At 32.2% G+C, this 26,013-nt stretch overlaps 1 protein-coding gene across 1 annotated transcript in view; it reads left to right on the top strand.

The window, feature by feature from the left end:
• Nucleotides 1–26,013, top strand: part of CSMD3 (CUB and Sushi multiple domains 3) — a 1,293,678-nt gene that overhangs the window by 250,251 nt on the left and 1,017,414 nt on the right. Inside the window, exon 4 of the mRNA XM_012443291.2 lies at nucleotides 4,685–4,879. Coding sequence (XP_012298714.2) covers nucleotides 4,685–4,879 — 195 coding nt within the window. The remainder of the gene's footprint in view (nucleotides 1–4,684; nucleotides 4,880–26,013) is intronic.

Here is a 26,013-nt window from a genome sequence, read left to right as displayed (position 1 = left end):
TTGAATCATAAGTTTATTTATTAGTGGGTGGCCTTTGGCAAGTTACTTAATCTTCCCGAATCTCAGTTTTCCTTTCTACACAATGGAGATAATTATACATAATGTCAAGTGTTTTGTGAGATAAAAGTGGAAGAATGCCTAAATGCCTATGATAGTTGATACTCAAGAATGAAGGTTGCCCCGGGCGCAGTGGCTTACGCCAGTAATCCCAGCACTTTGGGAGGCCGAGGCAGGTGGATCACGAGGTCAAGAGATCGAGACCATCCTGGTCAACATGGTGAAACCCCGTCTCTACTAAAAATACAAAAAATTAGCTGGGCATGGTGGCGCGTGCCTGTAATCCCAGCTACTCAGGAGGCTGAGGCAGGAGAATTGCCTGAACCCAGGAGGCGGAGGTTGCAGTGAGCCGAGATCGCGCCATTGCACTCCAGCCTGGGTAACAAGAGCGAAACTCCGTCTCGGGAAAAAAAAAAAAGTGAATGAAGGTTGACGTTCTCAAATTGTTAACTTAGACGGCAAGGGAGATGTTGTAGTATTAACTAGTATACATCATAGAGCAATGTTAGTGGTTAACTCTTAAAAACTTCTGAAGAATAAAATAGTGTCAGTGTCACTTAACAAGTAATTTATCTTTCCTTTTAACTAATATAGAAGAGTGTCACTGAACTCTACCCCTTTAAATACAATTGGATTTTTAAAAGATTATCTTATTTTCCAAGGAATTATTTTGCTGTATCAAAAATCTTTTACACTTCAGAATAGCTAATGTGGTCAAAATGTCTTCATATTTGCTGATAATCTCAATAACTGTGAGAAGAAAAATAAAATATACATATTTCTGCAAAAACCAAATGGCTTTTGATTAGGCAAAATAATTCATTATCCATAGAGCAGTAAACTTAACATAAAGGGTCTCACATTTTCAGACATCTACTGAGTGCAAATTCTTCAGGCTTATTTTCCAGTGATTTCAATTTACTTAAATCCCCACTTTAAGTAATTGTTTTTTCTACAGACATAATCTCATGGCATAGACTCCAAGATTAGAATTCAAATAAGGCTGCAGTACATGGTATGTTTCTCTTATTTATTAATGAATTTTTTCAAATTTAATCAGTGCTCAACCAAGAATATTGGGTAAACAGTTTTAAAGTACTGCCTCCCCTACTCCAATTTCATTTTAATCTTTGTATTATGGGATATTAGAAGACAATTATGGAGTCTATAATTATTTTATGTTAGTCATCTAAACCTCTTAATCAATATATTACTGTCATCTGGTAAAAGAAGATAACTAAATAAAGTCTATTCAGCAATTCTGCTCTTAGGTGTAATTATTTGTTTCAAAAACACAGTGAGATAACAAGTATAATGTGTCTAGCTTGCATGTATTTCCGATGAATTACAAAAAATTCTTCGTTATATTTATAAATCTCTATTTTCCTTAACAATTTTATATATTTTAAGCAATATCACTTACTGTAAATACTTACAACATATATCTAATATTTATTTTATATTTTGCTTTACTGAACATGGTTAATTTATTTTTTTAAAGAATTATTTTATTTTATTTTATTTTTTAAAGTTCAGCTACATGTGCAGGATATGCAAGTTTGTTACATAGGTAAAAGTGTGCCATGGTGGTTTCCTGCACCTAACAACCCATCACCTAGGTATTAAGCCCAGCATGCATTAGCTCTTTTCTCTAATGCTCTATGCACCCCCACCTTCCCTTAACAGGCCCCAGTAAGTGTTATTCCCCTCCCTGTGTCCATGTGCTCATGTTGTCCAGCTCCCACTTATAACTGAGAACATGTGGTGTTTGGTTTTCAGTTGTGAAATTCAAACTCTGGGTGGCTCGCAGAAACATTATCTAAAAACTAGTCTAACCTAGCAATTTCTAAAACTTTTTAATTAAAAGTAAATGTAATTCAAAAGTTTATGCAGCATTATTTAGTTTTAAAACATTAAAAGTAAGAAGTGAGTGTTCAATAGGAACATAGTCTTTTTTGATGGTGGTTTATATACTTCAGTTAATAATACATCGTACTTGGCTTTGCCTTTGAAAATGGACATAGCATAGAGAGAAGTCTGAATTAAAGGTTCAGGAGAAGACAAAAAATATAATCCATGAGCAATGGTTATAGAATCAGGATCATTACACCTGAATGTAAAATATCTTAACTGTCTTTATGAATTACTCAGTTAATAGAGGATGATGGATAGCTGTTCTCAAATACGAAGATAATAAACAAGCACAAATGACAGCAGGAATTTCCTGAAAGTAAAGGCCAGATATGCTTTAAAATTGTCTTCTTTGAGTTTCATTTGTAAACAATCTAAAATTTTATCACTTTTAAAAATAATTCAGCCACAAAGCAGAAGATTAGGTAATCAAGTAAGATTCCATTCAGTGTTATTATTCATTCACTGCTTCACCTGATATGGTTTCCATTTTTGCTTTAAGTACTTTATTCTGGGTAACGTTTATTTGTTCATTTAAATCAAAGTTAATTTTGAGTCTTTCTTTAAGAAAGACTCTTTTTCTAAAGAAAGCTCTTTAGAGCTTTCTTCTCTTTCATTTTATTCACCCACCTAGTTGCTTCCTGTGACATAATTTGGAAACTACTTTACTCCTAGACACATAACTTTATGACAACTGAAGTTCTGACCTTAATTATTTTTTAGAGGGTGGAAGGAAGAAGAGTAGATTAATTCTAAGGCCAAAAGTGATAGTTTCATTAAAAGTATCTCCTTCGTTATTACTATATTCAGGGGACTGAATTCTTATTCATTTTATCAAAACTTATCAATCTCACTGTCTCTTGCAGCAAACATCTCACCTATTAATCAAATAATTTTTTAAAAAAATTAAATATTTTAAAATAAAGTACTGTTCTATTCATAGTGTTTCTTTAAAAGTTGCTCAAAATTCACAGATAATAAATTGGTATTGTTTTACTGAAAATTCATATAGCATATGTCTTGAAGAAATAACAGAATAAAAAATTAGAAATAACCTCACTACTGACACTTTAAATATTTTACAAATTTTAGTTTAGAATGCATTATTAAGAAAATTGTCTATTTATTGAAACCATTTACATTTAGTAAATGTTAATCAATTTCTTCACTTTGCTAGTTTGTAGAAACATGTAACTACATTTTTAAAACTCAAAGTAAATATTTTCTCTCTTAAATATATGGATGTCCCATGCTCTCAATATTTTCCTGGATTAAATTGGCCTTCTACTTGAAATTAATCTGTGACTTTTCTTTTACTTGCTTTGAAAAGTTTATACAAAAAATTAATGTACGTTTAAAAAATATTCTCAAAATTACTATAAGCCCACTAAAAATGAAAAAAAAGTCCTCTTTGTTTACAATTTTTGTGCATAATTAATATTGGCTTTTGTATAGCTGCAGCTATCTATTGTGAATGATTTTGTATTTTAATATTTTTGCTTAATATTGACATTGATATTTTAAATATTATAATGGTTTGTAATTATTTGAATTAGCATTGTAATATTATACAGAACTTAGTAACTCCACAAATAAAATAAATATCAAAGCACATGGGAAAATATTGTATTGTTTATTGCAACATCACTTTCAGCTTATTATTTTGCAAGAAGAGTAGTTCCCATATAGTCTTAATTAGCTTCCCTCAATATAACTACTTATGTAACTGCAGCAAAATGGCCAAAACTAAGAAATTAATGTTAGCACAACACTTAAGTACAGACTTTACTCAAATTGCAATAACTTTTACTTCGTTAATTACTGTTAGTGTTTTTATTATTTGTAGTATAAAGGTAATATAACAGTAATATAATAAAAATTTAGAAAACAATATAAGAAAAAATAATCTGTAGTTCTTTTTAATCTTGAAGTTCTGCTATTTTCATAATTTTTTATTCATTTAGTCTAAAATTGTTTTTTTCTGAATTGAATATTATTGTAAAAAACTCATGTTTTTATACTTTGTTAGTTTTAAGCATCAACTAATAGAATAAGAAGGTGGTAGGTAAAATATTCTGATATATAATTTTCCATATATTTTGCCTATTGTTCTAATTAAAATGTTACAACTGTTTACACTTATTATTATAATTCTTAATATACACTCAAGGTTAATAACAAATAATAGAGCTGGAATTCTAGCTCACCCTTCCTAACTTTAAAAATTGTCCATTACTACTGTATTGTATTTTTCTCATTTTAATGAAATAAAGGTTTCCATGCAAAATGTGTATTTTATCTAGGCTCATCATTTAAGATTAAGTACTAAAGGACTGAAGATAATATTAAGAAAATGAATTTGCTTATTACTATGTTATTAGAATGTAACTTTGACATGTGAATGGTATTATCCTCAATTTTACTTATCTGAGTAAATATTAACCTATGAGTAAAAATGTAAGTAATGCTATGAAAACTAAGTAATATAAAATATCTAAAACTTTCTAGCATAAACAATGACAAATAATACCTCTGTGATAATGTTTAGTTTCCATCCCATATTTCACTGTCAAATGTATTGGAATAGAAGCCATTTCCTTTTCTGTGACTCTTCTCCAAATAAATAAGACTATCTACATCTACATATATAATTTTATAAATCTAAAACAATAAACTATTTAAATAACTGTAAACTCTTTTTCTTCCTTTTCTATAGAATTGCAGAGTAGCTCTTGTGGAAATCCTGGTGTTCCCCCCAAAGGTGTATTATATGGTACAAGATTCGATGTCGGGGACAAGATCCGCTACAGTTGTGTAACTGGATACATCCTTGATGGCCACCCTCAGCTCACCTGCCTAGCCAATTCAGTTAATACAGCCTCGTGGGATTTTCCTGTTCCTATTTGTAGAGGTAAAAAAAATATTTATTTATACTGATTGTTTGACACAACTTAAAAATGAGAGTTGGGATAAGCCAGTATATTTGAAAAATGTGTTTGGTGCCTGTTTCTTCTATAGAATCTAAAGAATAGAGAGGCCAAGTCTAATGACTCATGCCTGTAATACCAGCACTTTGGGAGACTGAGGTAGGTGGATTACTTGAGGTCAGGCATTTGAGACCAGCCTGGCCAATATGGTGAAGCCCTATCTCTACTAAAAATAAAAAAATTAGCCAGGTGTGGTAGTGCACACCTGTAGTCCCAGCTACTTGGGAGTCTGAGGCAGGAGTATCACTTGAACCCAGAAGGTGGAGACTGCAGTGAGCTGAGATCATACCACAGCACTCCAGCCTGGGTGACAGAAAGACTCTCTCAAAAAAAAAAAAAACTGAAGGATAAATAGATAGATAATCTCATACACTACATGAAAAGTAGAGAAAAATACTAAATTTTAGTATTTACTATTATCTCTTTCACATTGCTTATGAAATTAGGTAAGAAATTACATATCTCTATATACACAGTTGTGCATGCATTGTGTATTTCTATGTTTTCATAATTATATTTAAAACATGGAGTTTATGATGTTTAAAAATTTAATTAGGCCATCAAAGTTACTTTGCTTTAAGAAATATTGACTAAATTTATGAATCTTTCTCTGAAGATAGCATGGAAATTTTTGAAATAATGTTGTGTTGTTTACTATGAATACTATTAAGATTATTTGTATTATGGCAAAAACATAATAATATAATAATGTGGAAAAGGTTCAAAATACAAAGCTTGGAAAACAGAACGTGTTCAACATTAGCTAAGTACATGGATGGATTTTGCTTACAAAAATTGTGGAGACCAACACTGTTTCCTCTGGGCTTTTTTTCCTTAACAAACATATGTTTCTGTAATTCTTCCATGACTGGGATGTAGGAATATCCAACTGCCCACCTAAATTACTTTGTAGTTTCCTCCCAAACATGGAACTGCAAATGCATGCGCTACAACTCCCTGGAAATAAGACTCAACTAGCTTCTTATCCCAGCTTTGTCATTTGTCATGTGAGTTACCTCAGGAAAATCAGTTCAACAATTTGAGTCTCATTTACCTCATTTAACTAATGAAAACAAAACAAAACAAAACAAAACAAAAAACACCTGTTCCATTTGTTGTGCAGATTAAATAAGATAAGCAACACCGGCTGCTTAGTAAAATGTCTGCTGTCTGTTGGCATTCTTTCAATGTTAGATTCCTTTGCTGCATATTCTTCAACTACTATAGCTACCACAATTACTGCTATTATTACTGCTACTGCTGCTATTGCTACTGATATTGCATAACTACTCTTAACTATCATTTATTTTTGCACTATAAATTTGCTAAAAAATTTATAAGCACTGTCACTTTTAAATTTCACCATAATAGGAAACTGAAGCTCAGATATTGAAAAATAATTGCTCAAGATTACTCAGCTGGTAAACATTAAGAACTACAAAGAGTTCTGACATTTTACTCTACTTTCAGGTTAAAATTCTCTGCTACAGTTTCATGCATCATGATAAAATACACAAGACAGTTGAGTTGGAAATGAAGGATAGTTTATTACTCACAGCAGCACTGGGAGCAAGAATAGCAGGATTTGTGCCAGTTTCCCAAGCCCGAATTCTCGTAGAATGACATGAAGAGTGTAAGATACCTGCACAACCTGCTAAATGGTATTACAGGAGATTAGCCATGAGCTTACAAACCTGAATCTTTTATAATGGGCAGTAGGGACCCCCGTTCTTTCCTCTGGAGCAAGGCGGTATGAAGAGTTTTCCTTTGCTCTGCTGGAAGACACTGTATCCTCCTTGGCTATTTGCTACACAGAAGGATGACCAGGTACAAAAAAGTAAGACAGTTGGAACCTCTGCTCACAAGATGTGCAGAAACAGGAGCATTCAGCGGAGAAATGTCTCCCAAGAGCAAATGGGCTGTGGTAAGAAGGCCAGGTCTGAATATTCTCTCAGGTTCCAAAGCCTGAGCTTCTTACCTTTTTGATATGTCACCAAATAATTCGTGTCTCTCTTTAAGAATGTTTTTTATAACGGGAGGAATTGGAATATTATATGGAATATTATGTGAAAATCAGAAATACAGTCTTTTCTTAAGAAAAGCATAAAACTCCCTAAATCAAAGGCATATTAAAATTCTTAAAAACCAAGTAGTTTACAAGGATTTAAGATACTTAAAACTAAGAAGTAGTTTGAAAAGATTTCAATGGAGCATTCTGAACACTACCTGAAAATTAATCTCTGTTGTTTGGCTCCTTCACTTCAATTCAGACAATAGACTTTGGAATCAGAAAGGCCTTGTTCTGAATACTGATTCTGCCACTTACTGACTAGAGACTTTGAGTAATAATTGAATTATTTTGGAAGCTATTTTTTAGCTACACTGGGATGAAGAGGTAGGCAGAAATATCCAAATCATAAGCCTGTTAGAGTTTAATGTGATAGCATTCATAAAATATCATCTACATACCAATTTATTACTTATGTTAGCTCTATCATCCAACTTTTTCTTAGCACCTGTTACTATCTTCTCCCTAAAGAAAGGATATACAGTCAACAAAGACAAATTTGAAGTGGATAATGTCAAATGTCCTTCTATTCTAATCTAACCGTAAAACCTATGCTTCTGTTGTTTTTCTGCTATTGCCATTTTTGTTCCAGGGTTAAACTCTGCTACCAGCGTATTTACTTTCCTACTCTTTGCTCCCAGGTCCCAGTAGGATTTTTTCCTTTGACTTCCACCTAACTTCTATGATTTTTTTTTTAATCTATCAAAATTGGCACCCACTGTTTTTGGAAATACTACCTGATTAACTTTAGCCTACTCAGCTCACTTTTTTTCTCATCAGCTGTAACACTATGAATAAATTTACACATTTATATGTATTTATTAAGGGCCTTCCTTCTGCAAAGCATTATGTTATGTGCTGAGAATCAACAGATTGATTAAGAAACAATTCCTGTCTTTAAGAACCTGTGGTCCAGTGGGGCAGACAGTAATAAAGTAATTTCAATAATGTATAATGATTGCTAAGCAGAATGTGTAGAGTAAGCTAGGAATCTTGATAAGGAAGGTATTAATGTCTCCCATTGAGTGCAAGGAAGTTCAGCTAGGGACAATGCTTTAAGAGAAGATTTTACAGAGAATTGCTAAAAATACAAACTATATAGAGCAAGAACATTTCAAACGAAACAATAATTCAGATTTTCCTTTCCAGCCTCAAAAGTAGTTCTCACGTGTTACTCATATTCACCGGCTAAATGTAGAGTCTAAGTCATACTTCATAGAGCACATGATCTAATTTTCAAAAGCGTGATTTATTTCCCACTAACCAATTTTTTCATTAAAAATAAAGGAGGAGTAATGTATATGCAATGTGTGTAGTTGTCATTCATTTCAAAAGAAAAGATGGCAGACTACTCAGTTCATGCCTTCCCTCTGCTTTTCTTTGCCACTTGATAGCATACTGATTCTTTAATTTATAACTTTGCAGGGGGCTGATAACTCTGTAATGATCTACTCATTGCTTTCCCTGAAGTTTATATAGAGTCTCTCCTGGATGAAACCTTTGCTTTTAGAGAGTTCTTTTGATGCTTCCTAACAATGATAGTTTAATTAAGAAAAAATGTGTTCCACATCAACCTAGAGGGTATGGTGCAAAGGTTTTGTGTTTGTTCACAGGCAGGATGAATTTTATCAACACCATCTGGTAGTATTTGTAAAAGTCAACTAACTGCCTGCTGCTGGGCTAAGCAACATTCTGTAAAAAATGAAGCCTAATTCCTATTCTTTAAGTCTTGAATGAGAATCCTTGGAGCACATGCCTTTTCTGCATCCCTTGCTTTGACATTTTCATGACATTCATTCCCACTGAGTTTTGATGTGGCTTCAGAGTCCTTCTTAACCCAGTTCTCACAACACTCTTTACTAATTAAAACAGTTGGCAGACGAGGTGAAATGGATGTGCTATTCCTATGCTAAAAATTCCAAAGTTCATAATTACATTTTGTATTCAGAAAGGCAATTTGATATACATACCTCAGGGAAAACTAATAACATTGTATATAAAAGAGACACATACTTTTGATGGAAGAGTTAACATATTAAGATCTAAGAATGCACTCACAGAAAACATATGATTGTATTACAAATGTGTAAATTTTGGATTAATTAAAGAAAATTTTAAAAGAGTGGTAGGTTGTATTGATGATTTGACTATTTGTAGCCAAAAGTAAAGAACTTGGAATTCATATGAGGGCTCAGGGTAAGCACTGATCAATGAGGGGATGTGATGCTGTAAAACGTTGACAGAGTTTATTGCGATCTGACAGGTGAGATCGTTTTGGGAGAAAGTTTGGATGTTAGTGATGTAGATGTCATATAGTAAATTATTACTGAGTGACCTAAACCTAATATTTGACAGGACAGATAAGCAAAAGGGCTAATGAGGGAACTGTTGCCTTTGACAGAGAAAAATAAATCTTCCAAGTTTTATTCTTGGAAGACTGTTTTCCACAATGTGTTAGAGAAATGACTGACGAGATAAGAACAGCAGCTTGATTTGTCACCATATTATATTATTCTCCTGTCAAAAAATTTTGATCAACAATTTTCTGTATCAAAATGTAATACCAAAAGATGGAATCAGGCTTAGTAATAAAAGACAATATTTGGAGAAGTAATAAGTAGGAAACTTTAGCCAAGTAATTTTTAAAGTTTTGCATACCAAAATTCCTCCAAAGAAGTAGTGACTTCGTTAATGAAAGGATATTTATTATGTTTACTTGTCCCCTGCTCCATATCTGGAAACTACCTCACAAAAGCAGTAGGAAATAAAAAATGCCATTATTTCATGCATAGTAAGTCCCAATTACATATGAATAAATGCTGAAATGTAATATCACAAATATGGTACTACATTAACAAGCTATTGATAAAACTAAAAGAAAACTGCAAAGTACTGTATTGAAACAAGACACAAAAATAATTTGGCATCATATTTCTATTCATTCCCATATGGTGCTTAAACATAATAATGAATTGTACTTTGCCAAAATGAAAATATATTTTATTACGAGATTTTAAATACTCAAAACAAATTCGAGTTTTGCATATTCACTGTAAAGATTTTTTAGCATTTTTCATAGCTAAAATCTGTAGCTTTTGAAAATGTTTGATTAAAAACCATTGTAAACTATTTTTTCTTAAACCCATTCCCAGAGAAGACAATGTGTTATTATAATACTGTGAATCACAGAGAGTAGTGTCAGTGGTAAACTCTTTTATGCCAAAGAAGAAAGTACTCAAATGCACTGTTGAATACAAAAATGTCATGAACCATGTATTAAAAGTCCTTTCCGAGGATTGAAGCATTGATGGTTTGATTGAGTTCATTTTCAAACATATTGTTTTAAATAGTATTTCAGAATTTTTTTTGGCACAGACTTTGAGTTCCACCACCACACTTGTCAGTATCTGAGCAATATTATTTGGACATATTCAGCTTTCACTAGCTCTGTCACTCACATAGAGATCTAGTTTCTTAATGCAAACAGTTATGTTTGATGCTAATAAGGAAAACATGTTGTGCATGTCTTTCAAAGAATAAGCAAGTTAAGCATGAATCGTTTTGTTTGGGATTATTTTATCAGTTCAAAGCCTGCTAACAAAATTGCAGTGATGTCAGTCCACAAGGAAAACTGCAAGTGTCACAGATCACTTGCTGCTACTTCAACACTCCCTGGAAAAGGCAGCCTATTCAATCAACAGGCAGATCAACATTCAATAGCCTTATCATGTACCCTAATCTGGTTTTGAAAAGTATATTTGTGCTATAAAATAACGTACATCTCCTGATTAGACTGTTTTAGTACTATCCAGCGTGATAGGGCAAAGGACACATAATTTCTCTTTAGGGGCACAAGATCTATGAGTTGATTTCTATTTCTACCACATATTACTTGAGTGTATTATTTCTTATGTCAAAACTGAGTATTTTTACTTATTTCAGAATTGTGAAGGCTAAAGAGATTAAATGATAGTTTTGAAAAATTTATGTAATGCTTAACACATAAGGTGCTCAAAACTATCTAGTAAGTTCTAAACACATAACAGCAAATTGTTTTTAGAATCATATAGAAGTAATAGCTATCACTTGTTTTGTTATATTTGTATTTAGCATATTGAAAATATTGGCAGTTAAACATGTATCAGAAATAATGGAAGTATCTCAGAAATAATGGAGAATATTTTAAAAACTAAGATAATCAAGAACCCTGGAAAGAGTGGACTCTTTGCTAATGAAAGTTTTGGTTTGCTAATAAAAGCCCTGATTTGCTTCATATCTCTGCTACCTAGAAAATATAAAACCTTAATCCATATATTTAATTTTTACATCTCAGTTTTCTCATTTGTATAATAGGAGCAAGTCCTACTTACTTCATATATTAAGATAAGGATTATATTCATTAATGTATGTAAAATACCTAATCAATAGTATTAAACAAGTAGTAATAAATACCTTATTTTCATCATGTTCATGACCAAAAGAGGACAAACATACTAAGATTTGTTTGTAAAGATATATTTTTGAATATGATAATAACATTGAGATATGAGATACTGAAAAACTAAGAGTATCAGACAATGTATATATCTAGGTTCTGGGACCATACAGGCAGTAGAATTAATTTTTTTCAGAATTACAAGAAACTTTAAGCTCCACATTACCCAAAAAAATAGGTTTGGATCAGCAAGTACTAGACATCATTTTTGAAAATATATTTTCCAAAGTTTAGATAGTATTTCTGAGTTACCCAAGTCTGAAAGTTCTCACATTTGAAGTATATTCAATAATTAAACTCATATATTTTATTTTTTACTTATTATTATTATTTTTTGAGACAGAGTTTTACTCTTATCACCAAAGCTGCAGTGCAGTGGCATGATCCCAGCTCACTACAACCTCCACCTCCTTGGTTCAAGTGATTCTCCTGCTTCAGCCTCCCAAGTAGCTGGGATTACACCATGCACCACCACAACCAGCTAATTTTTGTATTTTTAGTAGAGACAGGGTTTCACCATATTGGTCAGGCTGGTCTCAAACTCCTGACCTCAGATGATCCACCTGCCTCGGCCTCCCAAAGTGCTGGGAATACAGGCATGAGCCACTGCACCCAGCTATAAACTCAAATATTTTAAAAACTCACTGTACAAATCACGTTTCTAAGTATAATGATTAATGAAACAGCTCGAGGCCTCATGAAACTTGGTCTATTGAATATAGGAGTTTTGTATTTGAAAGGTGATTTGGGTTATTGCCCAAATATGTGTACTCTAATTTCATGCAAAAAGATACAGTGGTATTCTAATATAAACAATATGCATTGGCCTTATGTATGTATATTATGTCCAAGGAAGAAAATCAAGTCTTCCTGTACTTATCCTGCAATCTTCCTTTGTTCTACCACGGCAATAGTCAGCTATATATATAACTTAGGCTCACGTTATGTTCTCCATTTTGCATTTGTGAGTTTTGTCTTCTTTCATTCAGGCAATTACTGACTTTTCCCCCTCATCATGTATGTATTAGCTCAAACATTTGTGTTGGCTTACTTTGTTGTTCAAGTTTTTTATTCCTTCATTTATCATTCTTATTTTAAACTAATCCATTTTCTTTGAGGATAAAGAGATAATCTGTGTATTTTTTCATAATATATGTTACAATAGTGTAAATGTAGAGTTTTTTTCTTTAATGAGATGATTTTAACTTCATTTTCTTTCTGTACAATTCCTAGAAAAATGTTGACTACATGTTTTTTAAAGCAAAGACAAAAGTCAGTCTCTTTTTGAGGTAACTAAGTTTTCATTGCTTACATGAATTCTATATAACTGAGCCATGTGCTTCTGGGAAGGCTTTTGTTTGCCTGGAGTTTTTTGTTTATTTGTTTTGACAAATAAGAATTTTAAAATAAATTTTCTAAGCGAAAAATCCAGATTGTTTAGGGAAAGTTTACATTTTTGAAGAAGCTATAAGAAACAGTTTAATAATGTTGTCCCAAAAATTAAAACAGAATTTTATAAACGTTAAGTAAATACTCATTTCTAACACAAATCTATATTCCACAATATTCAGAAAGAAAGATAAGTTATATTATCTTTGTGTCCACAAGCATTCATATGATTATATAGACCCATGTCTTAAAAAGAAAATGATGGGGCATGTTTAGCCAAAAATATATTGACAGCTTAAGAATCCCCTGTGGTGAAATAGACTGTTCAATGCATGACAAAAACCTTGAAAAGCAATCATCTAACTTCCTGCTAGGATATAAACTCAGTGAACCACAGCAATGACCATCTGGTATTCTGCTGCTCTTTGTAAATCCACCACTCATAAGATGAAGCAAAATAAATTGGAATAAATCAATGGAGGAAGGAGAATAGTAGTCACCAAAGACATTTTATGCTATGTGACACATATTTTTGTGGATCACTCCATGTGAAAAGTCCTTTGTGTTTTGTGCTAAGAAAGCACAGTAATAGGTATTTGAACAGCAACCATTTGGGAGGGATACTTTGTACACTTTTGGTCTTGGACTCTTTCTCTCCTGTGAAATTTTATTGATCACCCATTAACTTAGGAAGTTACGTAGAAGATACATGGGTTGAAACATTTAATGATGAAAGTTCTTCCATATCATTAATAATACAGAGCAGATTTTAAATTCTGGAAATTGGATGCCTTCAAAAACCCTACCTTTTGGTCTATTGCTCAATGTGCATAAAATCTAAAGGCTTTCTATAACCACTTTTCTTAGGCTTTTTCCAATTGCGTATCTGACTCGAAGAAGATAAATAATTTTCTTTTTACTCCATAATTTTTATGTATAGAAAGCTAGCTGTAAATATATTAAATCTTTCAGGAGCCAGGGAGAAATTTTTTTTTCTATTGTTTTTGGAGTTTCTTTTGCATTAATTCCTTATATTTTTCACCGAAGCAATTTTCATTTACTGTTCCTTACATTTGTTGAAGTTACTATAGTATTCAAAGCTAAATTATTAAAGCCACTTATATATTAATATTTAATTTATATTGAACTTTAAAAAAGTAGTTGATGCAGCATAAAAATATGATATACATAGCTAAATAACATAAAATGGAATTAAGGAGAACTACAGTAAAATAAAAAAAGAGCAAAATAAGATGAAATTAAGAGCAAGGTTAATTTACAAAAGTTCAGTTCTGAATTCTTGTATCCTTTGTTAGAATCAGCATTAAATTTAGCTTTTATTCACCTTACACCCTAAATAAATCTGGAAAACATGATTAGCTTATAGTCTCACAAAGTAAAAGAAAATAATTTGTGTTGAAAAACCAAACTTACTGGACAGAATGAAAAATTTCTTTTGCAAAACAACACAAAGAAGGTGCAGTACAATTTAAGGAAATACATTCTCTACAATATTCGTAATATGAAAGAAAAATGAGCTTCTCAGGCTTGTAATACCTCTTTTTACTGACATATAAACAATGCTTTTATATTGAAACGACAATTGGAGAACTGTATTGGAGAACTGTATTCATAGATTCAGTAAAATCAAATCATACATACCTAATGTCACTGGTCAAGTATGGGTGATGTACAACACAACTGTCTAAATTTAGTTCTGACCCAATTTTTATATATTTTCAAAATTTGAATCTCTTTGTTAATTCATGAATTTGGAATTTGCCCTGCAAGTTAGTCATCTGCAAATAGAATCAAAAGCATAATGTTTTTGTATTAATATTATCTTAATTTTTTCCTACAGTTTAACATTTAATGGATGCTTAATTTCTAGAATAAATATCTTTATATATTTTGACTTTATACAGAAAATTAAATATGAATATAGTTAACAAAATTTATACTTAGCAATAATTTTTAATAACATTTTTGTTATAAATATAATATCAAACATAATTTCAAGCTTTTCTGAAGTTGTTAGATGATTGCATTTCTCACAAACAACTCTTTCTAAAATGGTTTGTTAGTGAATCCTTATCTCTTCCATTAAAATTTTTTTTCTAAACAGTAGATGAGGTCATTGTCAATGCAGTTGTGTATTTAAAAACTCATCACATTACAAAGTACTAACTTCAGAAAAATTATTGGGCATTCTATTGTTTTATCCCTAGGTCTTTTTCAAAACACAGCATATGATGACTGAAATGTTAATAATATATCAATATTATAGTAACAGATTTTCATATTATAGGAGAGTAGCATAGTCATATTTATATTTGTATTATTTTAATAAATATCTATTGAGTGATAATGATAGAGAAGAGGCAAATAGCTATTGCTGATTTTCAGGAGCTTTTACAGCTTATGGGAAGCATACATAAATAATTACATACTAGTTAGGAGTAAAATTCAACCTTCTTAGAAAGATACAAATACAATTTCATGGAAGATCAAAGGCATTTGAAAATTTTAATGTGGTGGGAAGAATATTAATCTTGTTAGAGACTTGCAGAATAACTTATCTGTTTATATTGTGTTGCCTATTTCCTTTTATCTCTATTATTTAATGAGTACTCTCTCTGGGCCAGAGATATTTTTGAAGTATTCTACATATAATAATCCTTTCCATCTTTGCACCCAGTTTATAAAGTGGGTAATATTTTGATCCCCATTATACAAATGAGATTATTAAGCCACAGTTAAAATTAAGAAAATTTTGCAATGTCACACAATTAATAAAAGGTAAATCTAGGATTGGAATTCAAGCAATTTGGTTAGAGTAACAAGTTTTGTTTGCTTGTTTGTTTTAATTGAGATGGAGTTTCACTCTTGTTGCCCAGACTGAACAATGCTCACCGCAACCTCCGCCTCCTGGGTTCAAGTGATTCGCCTGCCTCAGCCTCCCAGGTAGCTGGGATTACAGGCATGCGCCACCATGCCCGGCTAATTTTTTATATTTAGTATAGACAGGATTTCACCATGTTGGTCAGGCTGGTCTCAAACTCCCTACTTCAGGTGATCCTCCTGCCTTGGCCTCCCAAAGTGCTAGGGGTACAGACATGAGCCAACATGCCTGGCTTAGAGTAACAAGTTCTGAACCACTATATTCCTCTTTTCACATTGTCTTGATTATACAACTTCCTCTTTCCATTTTTTCTCTATGTGTATAGAAATGCTTAACATTTTTTCTTAAATAAAATCCCACCAACCACCCAATCAAACATTTTTAATTTTATAACAACCTACTCTCTTCAGCCAGTATCCTCCACTTTAATTCAACATTTATTAATGGTAATCTCGCCTTGTTTCTTCCCTCTTCATAAAACATTTCTTGACCTTTCAAGATGTTTCAATAGGTGAAAATGGGGGGAAAAAATCACTTCTGGGATTAGGGAAGAAATGTGTTTAGTCATGTATAATGCATAGAGTTATGTAAGTGTTCATAGTTGTGGTAAAGTAACACATTATTTGGGGTAACTAAAAGTGAGTTGACTTTGGCTGACAGAGATAAATGTAAAGAAAATAGGTGACAATTTCAACTGAGAAGACTGGTTTCAAGCATCTTTGGAAGATCTTTTGAAGAATTTGGAAGCTCAGACAAAAGAGTCTAAAACTTATCCTCTAAGCTAGTGTAAACAATCAAGTATATTTGATTTTTTAAGACCGTAAGTATGTTCTTATGACAATATTACAACTACTGTTCAGGTAAAAGTACCTATCATAAACAGAGAGACCACCAGCAATAGACAGGAGGTTTGACCCCATTTTGACAGAACACAAAAAATTATGTTAGCAGTGGAGGATAGTTGAACAAAGTTTCTACTTGCCAATCAACAATAATAATAGTATGGCTCATATTTAAGTTCGTATACTATAATTTTAAGCATGACAAAAAAATGACCTTATGTCACATTTCTAAAAACTTATTAATTAGGTACTATGATTTTCATCCTTACTTGTATCAAAACTAAAGCGAATAGAGATTTAAAAACCTGCCAAAGTTTACAATGGAATAGATATTAAAACCTAGTAAACCAGAACCATTTTCTGTAACACCTTTCTGAGATTCTAGAACCTTTGCAACTTTCCAATAATCTTTCTCACACACAATACTCTGAATTCATTGAAGCAATACCATACCATTACTTACCTTTGGTGTGAATCCACCATCATGACTTAGACAAATCCAGGTTCATCTCCTGTCATCTGAGGATGCTCAAAAAATAGACTAAAATTCCCATTATCTAGGAAAATTTTAGTGGCTATCATATTGACCTTAGTAACTAATACAAATTTAGAAATATGCTGTAATTCAACCTGAAACATTGTAACCAAAGGACAGATTTAATTCCTTCTGGGGCTAGCTTTCCTTCCCCATAAATTTTAGCATCTTCAGGCCATGTTGTGCTTTGATTCAACATCCATCCCCTTGAATATAGCACAAATGATTCCTGGATCATATTTCAGATGACTTCTTTCAAAATAAAGGAGAGGATTTCTAGGTAATGTTCAGAGGTGATAGAATGTTATTAGGCATGTTGGAGTAGAATATTCACAGAAGACAGATTCATTATATCCTTCCTAAGCAATATCAAATAATCCCAAAGGGAAAGTGTCCATTTATTTTTGAATAATTTCTCTCTATACATTATTTTAAAATTTAACTAAATTTAACTTTCAATTAATGAATACCATGAGTTATGTTTTATTTTTATTTATAGTCTGTGGACTCAAAAGTCCTGGAGAAATCAGTTTATTTTATACAATGACATTCTACCAACTATCAAAAGTTAGAATTCTTCCTAGTTTAAACTATTCTTAATTATATAATCCATATATGGGGGAATAGTTAAATATAAAATTAAACATTGAAAAAGTAGAATAAACAAAGTATGAAAAAATCTTAAAGTATTACTTTATGACTGAACACCTTGAATACCTTAGCCATTTTGAACACTTAAAAATATATTACCATCATTTCCAATCTTCTAGCTAAATATAAGCCATGCATTTAAAACATCATTATTGATGATAATTTTAAAGAACTGCTGAGTCTTTTCTGAGTGATTTAGAATAAAAAATAAGATTATTTCTTTTGTCATTATAAGATGAATTATGACTTCACAAGTTATGCCCCTTTAAAATTCGTTACAAAGTTATAAAAACATATAAACAATGGTAAGCATTCGATTCTATAACTTAACAAAGCACTTGTTTCTATAAATTTGTGTTTTCAGGAAAAGGAAGATATATTTCTCACTTATTGTCATTTATAAAAGTGTCAGTTACCATCATCTATTTACTCTTTCACATATGAGTTTTGGTGTTACTTTTCACAAGCATCAGTGTTTCATTAGCTTATGGGAGGTGGTGGTTTTTTCACATATATGAAGATATATATATATATATATATATATATATAAAAATTGGCTGCCAGTGGAAGTGAATAGTAAACAAGTGACTTCCATTGTTTTTTCATCATTGAAACAACAATGCAATCATTTTATAACCCACAGAGTTAATCAACTGATCAACTGTTAGGACAAATTATTATTGAGGAGTAGTTTAATAATTTAATGAGAAATTCAGTCTATTTCATTGACTTTTCTTGATTAAATTCAGGTTTACTCCTTCTATAGATATTATAATGGATTTCTATGGAGATGTTTAAGATAAGGCAATTTTAAGAAAAAGAGTAAAGCTTGAGAAGTACAGATGAAGAAATCTTGAATATCTTTCATTTTACTTAATAAGTAAATATTGACTAATTAAATGATTTATCAGAATATATGAAGTCACAAGGTAATAAATAATCTGACAAACCTAATTGCTTAATTGTTTCAGAAAAATGCTGTTGGGTAGGTGAGATCTACTTATGCAATCACAGGGATACTCAGGTTTACAAGGGCCCCATCTCTGAATATTTTCCCCTAACTGCTATGACAGAAAAAAAGAAAACAAAATACAAATGGGAATCAGGCACTACTTTTTAAAATTTGGTCAGAAGTGCCAGAAGGTATACCCACTTACATTTTATTGGCCAGTATTGGTGTAAACATATATTTATAAGTATATAAATATATTATGTATTATAAATATATATTACATATTATATATTATACATATTTTACATATTTTTGCATATTATACATATTTTTATCACACAAATCAGAAATCACATGACTAAAATTACTTCAAAAAGGGATGGATAAGTCACAAGCCTAACAAAAGCCTAGATGAACCAAAATATTTGTAAATATTTATTATACTCACAACATGACTTTAAGGAACAGATATTTTGTCTGGAATTCCTAACAAGGGCATTCCCTTTTCTTATTTTAAAAAGAACCATAAGTATTGACTAGCAGACTAAGGGATCTCAAAGACGCTTGAGTAATGTGAGGAAAAACTCTTCAGAAAATCCTTCTAGATTTCAAAAAATATTTTGCATCATCTTATTCATTTTTTCCATTGCAATTCCTCCTAAGTGTTGCAAAAGAAAGATTGTTACTCCACGTATAAAAACATGTCCATATCATTTATGTCCTTTGTACATTTAAAATTGTATATGTATATACATTTAAAATTGTATATGTATAAATACATGCATATCTCTATATATTTACATACATATACATAAATACATATATACCAAAATGTATTCTGATCATGTATCTTTTCATAGTATAATATTTTATACTGTTCCCAAAGTGGATAGTTATAAAGAGTTGTAAGTTTAGATTTGCATTTATTTTCAGGGTTAGGCTCTTTAACTTTTGAAGGGATGAAAGAAAATAATCACTTCCTGTTTCAATTTGTTCCAAGACTGAAATTCTTGCAACCTGAATTTGTAAACTATGAGCTTTGACAGAGTCAATTCAAGGGATGGTATGGAACTTTATTTTATTATGTTGTCTGTTCTCACTTGAAAAAAATAAAATTCAAAAGCTGAACATACGGCATAAAGGACCTTCCCTTATCATACATGTGGTTCATGAACATCCTAATGTTTCTGTCTCTTTTTCCTGGCCCTACACTCATGGTGGTGTTAAACTCATGGTAGCGTTAATGATGTCAGCCTTTCTTCCCACTGACCTCTGCTGACTGCTTCTTGTTTTGTTTTCTTTTTCCCACCTTTAATTTTTTTTTTTTTGTATGGAAGTGTTGGCATCATGTAGTTTTAGTACAAGTCTGACTTATTTAATCATAATTATCAGCACACTTAGTGCTGATAGCAATGTATATATTTTTCTGCTCTAAATATTTTTGAACAAATACTTTCTGTGTGAATTCCACCCCTCCTTTTCTACTTACTTATATTTTGAAATGATTTCAAAATTCTTCATGATGAAAGGTGATTTATAAATATATTCTAAAGAGTTGCATTTTCTCAAGAACCTCGCTAGAGGCAGAAATGTTGTGATTTAAAATTCAGAACAATGCTTTATTTAGCATTGTAACTTTTCAGAAAATAGCATAAATTTGATTTCTTTGCTTTTGTCAACGAGGTAGCCATTTTTACAGCTGTCACAAAATTAGATTTAAATTCAGCATAAGGATGTTATGTATTCAGAGAGAGCTGTGCTTATAATACATATCTCATCCTTTGAAAATTTAACTACCTCTGCATTTTGAGCAGCTATTTCTGAAATGTAGAATGCAAACATAGAAAGCATATAAAATGTACCATTGTTTTCTTCAACTCTGTCAATGTCCAGTGGATTTAGTGATTTTTAAACAAAAAAAATCTAAGTACCTTTAAATGTTAATAACACATAATGTTGTTTCAAAGTTAATTATTTTGGCAAGCTGTGTCAGATGAAAAACTAACATACTGCAGCACACAGAGATATTCTATTTATTTTTGAAGAAATCAAAGAGAAAAATATAGGACACTTTTTTGAGATTTTGCTCTACTTGAAAGCTTAGAAGTCAGCCTGCCACAATGTCATAGAAGCTGGCAAAAGACATAAGACTGTTGGGTCAGAGACAAGGGACTTTTATTAATCAAAGCACAGCAAACAGCATGAGCTTTATAGTCAAATCAGTTCTTCTTTCTCAAGTTGCCCTTTTAGTACCGGAAGGCAATGTGAAGTACCATGTGTGGGTTCTGTAGATGCAGTGAGTTTATGTCACAGTGGAGGAATCTTGAGTGTAGCAAACCCCAATACTCGATGTTTAATTTTTGAAGAACTACCATACCATTTTCCATAGTGACTGCATTATTTTATATTCCTACCAACAGTTCAGCAGAGTTGCAGTTTCTCTATATCCTCACCAAAACTTGTAATTTTGTTTTTATTTTTGTTGTTAATAGTAAGCTAATGGATTTGAGGTACTCTTTAACCCTACCTAATTCAATACAGACAATTTCTCTGTCTCTTTCTCTCTGTCTTTCTCTCTCTCTCTTTTGAGACAGACTCACATTCTGTCACCCAGGCTGGACTGAAGTGACCCGATAAAGTATCACTTACAGCCTCAACCTCCCCGGTTCCAGTGATCCTCCTACCTCAGCCTCCCAGATAGCTAGGACAATAGGCATGTGCCACCATGCCTGGCTAATTTTCTGTATTTATTTATTTGTTTGTTTGTTTGTTGAGATGAGGTTTTGCCATGGTTTTCAAGCTGGTCTCAAACTCCTGGACTCATGTGATCCACCTTCCTCAGCCTCCCAGAATGCTGGGTTACAGGTGTGAGCAACTATGCTTAGCCTATTCTCTCTCTAACATTCTTCAGATTAGGATAGTTTATTTCTGGGGGCAGACACTGTGAAATTACAGCAATAAAAAAAGAAGGACTAGACAAGAACTTCTAACAATTTATTCATTTTTTTACTATGCTAGATATTGGAGATATAGCTATAAAGTAACAACAACATAGTTTTTATTATCACAAAGAGAACAGCCTGGTAAAGAAGACACATATTTTCTTTCTTTTTTTTTTTAAATTTATTTATTTTACTTTAGGTGCATACTATATCTAGCATTTCTCCCCATGTTATGCCTCCCACCCTCCCCTTCCTCCCCACCCCCATTGTCTCTCCCTTACCCCCACAACTGTCCCCAGTGTGTGATGCTCCTCTCCCTGAGTCCACATGTTCTTGTTGTTCAAACACCCACCTATGAGTGAGAACATATGGTGCTTGACTTTCTGTTCTTGGGTCAGTTTGCTGAGAATGATGGTTTCCAGATTCATCCAAGTCTCTACAAAGGACACAAACTCATCGTTTTTTATGGCTGCATAGTATTCCATGGTGTATATGTACCACATTTTCTTTGTCCAGTCTATCATTGATGAGCATTTGGGTTGGTTCCAGGTCTTTGCTATTGTACACAGGGCTGCAATGAACATACGTGTGCATGTGTCTTTATAGTAGAACGATTTATAGCTCTTTGGGTATATACCCAATAGTGGGATTGCTGGGTCAAATCAAATTTCTATTTCTAGATCCTTGAGAAATTGCCACACTGTCTTCCACAATGGTTGAACTAATTTACACTCACACCAACTATGTAAGAGTGTTCCTATTTCTCCACATCCTCTCCAGCATCTGTTGTCTCCTGATTTTTTAATGATCGCCATTCTAACTGGCATGAGATGATATCTCAGGGTGGTTTTGATTTACATTTCTCTAAAGACCAGTGATGACGAGCATTTTTTCATGTTTGTTGGCCTCATATATGTCATCTTTTGAAAAGTGTCTGTTCATATCTTTTGCCCACTTTTGAATGGGTTGTTTGTTTTTTTCTTGTATATCTGTTTTAGTTCTTTGTAGATTCTGGATATTAGCCCTTTGTCAGATGGGCAGATTGCAAAAATGTTTTCCCATTCTGTTGGTTGCTGATTCACTCTAATGATGGTTTCTTTTTCTGTACAGAAGCTCTGGAGTTTAATTAGATCTCATTTGTCTATACTGGCTTTTATTGCCATTGCTTTTGGTGTTTTAGTCATGAAGTCCTTGCCTATGCCTACGTCCTGGATGGTTTTGCCTATGTTTGAGAAGACACATATTTTGAAATAATCAAGCATATAATTAAAAATTACTATGAGTGATGTAAATGAAAAAGTCTATAAAATATGTTTCCACTAAAAATATCTGCTGTTAGAGAAGTGTTAAGTTGTTCCATATGCTCATGGCTTATGTAGAGATATTGCAGTCATATCCAATTTGACTTACCAACTATTTATATTTGGCACACTGGGCATCTGAATAGTGAGATAATAATGCAGTGATTCTTACAAGGTGAATAAAGTAATTTGCCTTTCCTAGCAATTTTTGCTTATACCTTTCTAGTCTAAGCCCTGTTTAGACTGCAAAGCTCAAAATGTTCTTTGTTGGCTTGCTCCCAGATGTAAAGTACTTAATGATGGCAAAGAAAAGAAAAATAAATAAATAAAGCAAATGGCCACCCATAATCCTGATTCTCTAACTCTTGATTCCAAAAATTAAAAAAAAGAAACTTTCATAATTGTTATAGGAAACCACAGCAGCTGGAAGACTTCCTGTATCCACCTTCCAACAGTTTTTATATTGCCTGCATATCTTCTGTTAGCTGGAGGACTGAGAAGACTAATTCTTGTTATAAGTAACTCAGTATTCAGTTACATACTGAATATATCTGTACTAAACTTTCTACCATACATCTTAGGAACAAACTTATTTTCAGAATGAACAAGATCTTAGTTATGCATTTTCCAACATAACAAAGCTGTTTTATTTCTAAAATTATTATATTCTCAGGATTACCCAGTTGAAATTAATTTCAAATAGATATTCACAATATATAGATTTGTTTGTCCAACTGTACTTCCACTTCAATTCCCTTTTTTCCTATGATTTTTACCTTGAATACTTGACCCTGTGGTCTTACCCTAAAGATGGTATTTTAAAATCTTCAAATATTTTGCACATCCCACCCTTAGTAGTTTTTACTATTGGAATTTATGCTCTTCTTTGTTTCATAAAACTGCCATGAGTATGTGCAATAATTAATTCAACAAACACAAAAATAAAGGCCAAGAAAATGAGCTAACTTTTACTGAATTTCTACGTATATGGCAAGTATTGTACTTGTCCATTGGACTCTTGTAGCAGTTGCTTTATGAAGTAGACATTGTCATCCTTATTTACAATTAAGAAACCAGGGAATGGTTCCTGGATCATCAAGTCCTAACAGAATTGTTAATTAGGGCAATTTTTACAGGACATTTAAATTCTAATAATTTCCTGGCTGCCTTTAAAAGGTAGACTCTTTACCCACTTCAGTAATAACTTTCACTCTTTACTTGTTGCTTTACCAGTAGCTATTCAATTTTTATTCTTACTTTAATTGCAATCTTGCTTAGTCTCAGGCAAATATTTGGAAGATAGTTTGTTTTCCATTATTCTCTTCACTGCCAGTCCCCAAAGTAGCTTGTTTGTTCAAAGAAAGAAAATGCACATTTATTTTAACTTTCTGAGGAAAATGTCCTGATCATTAGGACACAAAACAGACAAATTTATATTTCTTATGTTCACATGTGAAGTGGTCAGAAGAAATAGAAAAGAAGGATATGACAAATATTGCAAATTCCCAAATTTCTCCATCAAATGAGAAAAACATACAGCATACAAAATATTTCAACATGCCTAGCCCCTTTTCATCCTTTCACCAAAGCTCTGAAGTAGCTATTGTTGTTTCAGCATTCCATTCTTTTATCCACTCTCTGTACTATTCATCTCTTCATTCTGCAGCAACTGCACAATATGTTTTCTTCTGTTATTAACTGTATTCATTCTTCTACTGCCCTGAATACAAGTGTTTCTTTACATAGGCAGCTCTATTGTAAGATTTGAGTTCCCTGAGATTGTATTCTGTGTACTCAGGATTTATCCCATAGTAGTTACTCAATAAATACTTGTTGAATTAAAATGTATTTCAATGATTAAAAAAAAAAATTGTTTTCAAAGGACAAACATGTTAGGTTATAGTGATACACTGTGCACTCAGGTCTTCTGAATATGAATCTAAGTCTTCTAATTCCAATTTTGATGCCATTGGTTTGCTTTAATAAATTTCAGTGACCAAACATTGATGACATTCTCAAGCAATGTTTTTATATTGATTACATTCAGACATTCTGTAAATAATCACCCACTATTAAATAATTACACACCTGTTAAACTGTTTTGGTTTGTAAGTATTTGGTTCTGTAGGTAATTTTCATGTTAAAAGCATTAAATAACTTACTCACCTCTATACATAAAATTTGTTCTGTGTAAAATTTTTAAATTACACAAAAACACAGGTCCAAATTAAAAAGAATTCTACAGAGTAAATGACAGCAAAGCATATAATTTATATATGTGTACCAAACTTAACATTTATTGGGATGTAGTTTTTCTTATTTTAAAATTGATATCTATTTCAGAACATAATCAGAGTGATAATTGACTCATGCCCTGGATGGGTTTTTTTCTTAACTCCTATAGCATCTCAAGCTTAACAGAAACCTTGTAAATCATCTAATTCAGTATTTATAAACATAAACAATCCTGAAGAAAAAAAAATGGTGTACATTTTCTACCATGGACTCCAAAATAGTGGGTGGAGGAGAATGTCAAAAGAGCATAGTTTTGATCCAACTCAATTTGAGCAAAAACCATTGTATGAGCAGCACCACCACCATTTGACTAATCTCTATTGCACCCCCTCTACTTTTGAATACGTATACAGCTGTGAATTTGCAGCCTTTAATGGCAACACTTTCACTTTTTGGACAACTCTAAATAGAAGCCCTCTCTTATGTTGAACTGAAATTCCTATAAATTCTATCTAGTGATTCAGATTGCCTCTGAATCATTTGTTGCCAAACAATGTAAATGTCATATTTTTTTCATGTAACAGATGAAGGCTTTTCAAATATTAGAAAACATTTATCATAGTCCCACTGCCGATTATCAAGTCTTTCCTATTCCAAAGCAATCATTGTTTGTTCCCTTAATTATGCCTCTTATAATAATCATGTATCTTGGCATATTACTCTTTATCTATTGAATTCTCAGATAA

This window comes from Aotus nancymaae, unplaced genomic scaffold (genome assembly GCF_030222135.1).
Source record: "Aotus nancymaae isolate 86718 unplaced genomic scaffold, 86718_ANA_hifiasm-v0.15.2.pri h1tg000036l, whole genome shotgun sequence".
Lineage (NCBI taxonomy): Eukaryota > Metazoa > Chordata > Mammalia > Primates > Aotidae > Aotus > Aotus nancymaae.
Note: the sequence above shows the minus strand (reverse complement) of the source record. Positions and strands in the feature narration are given on the sequence as shown.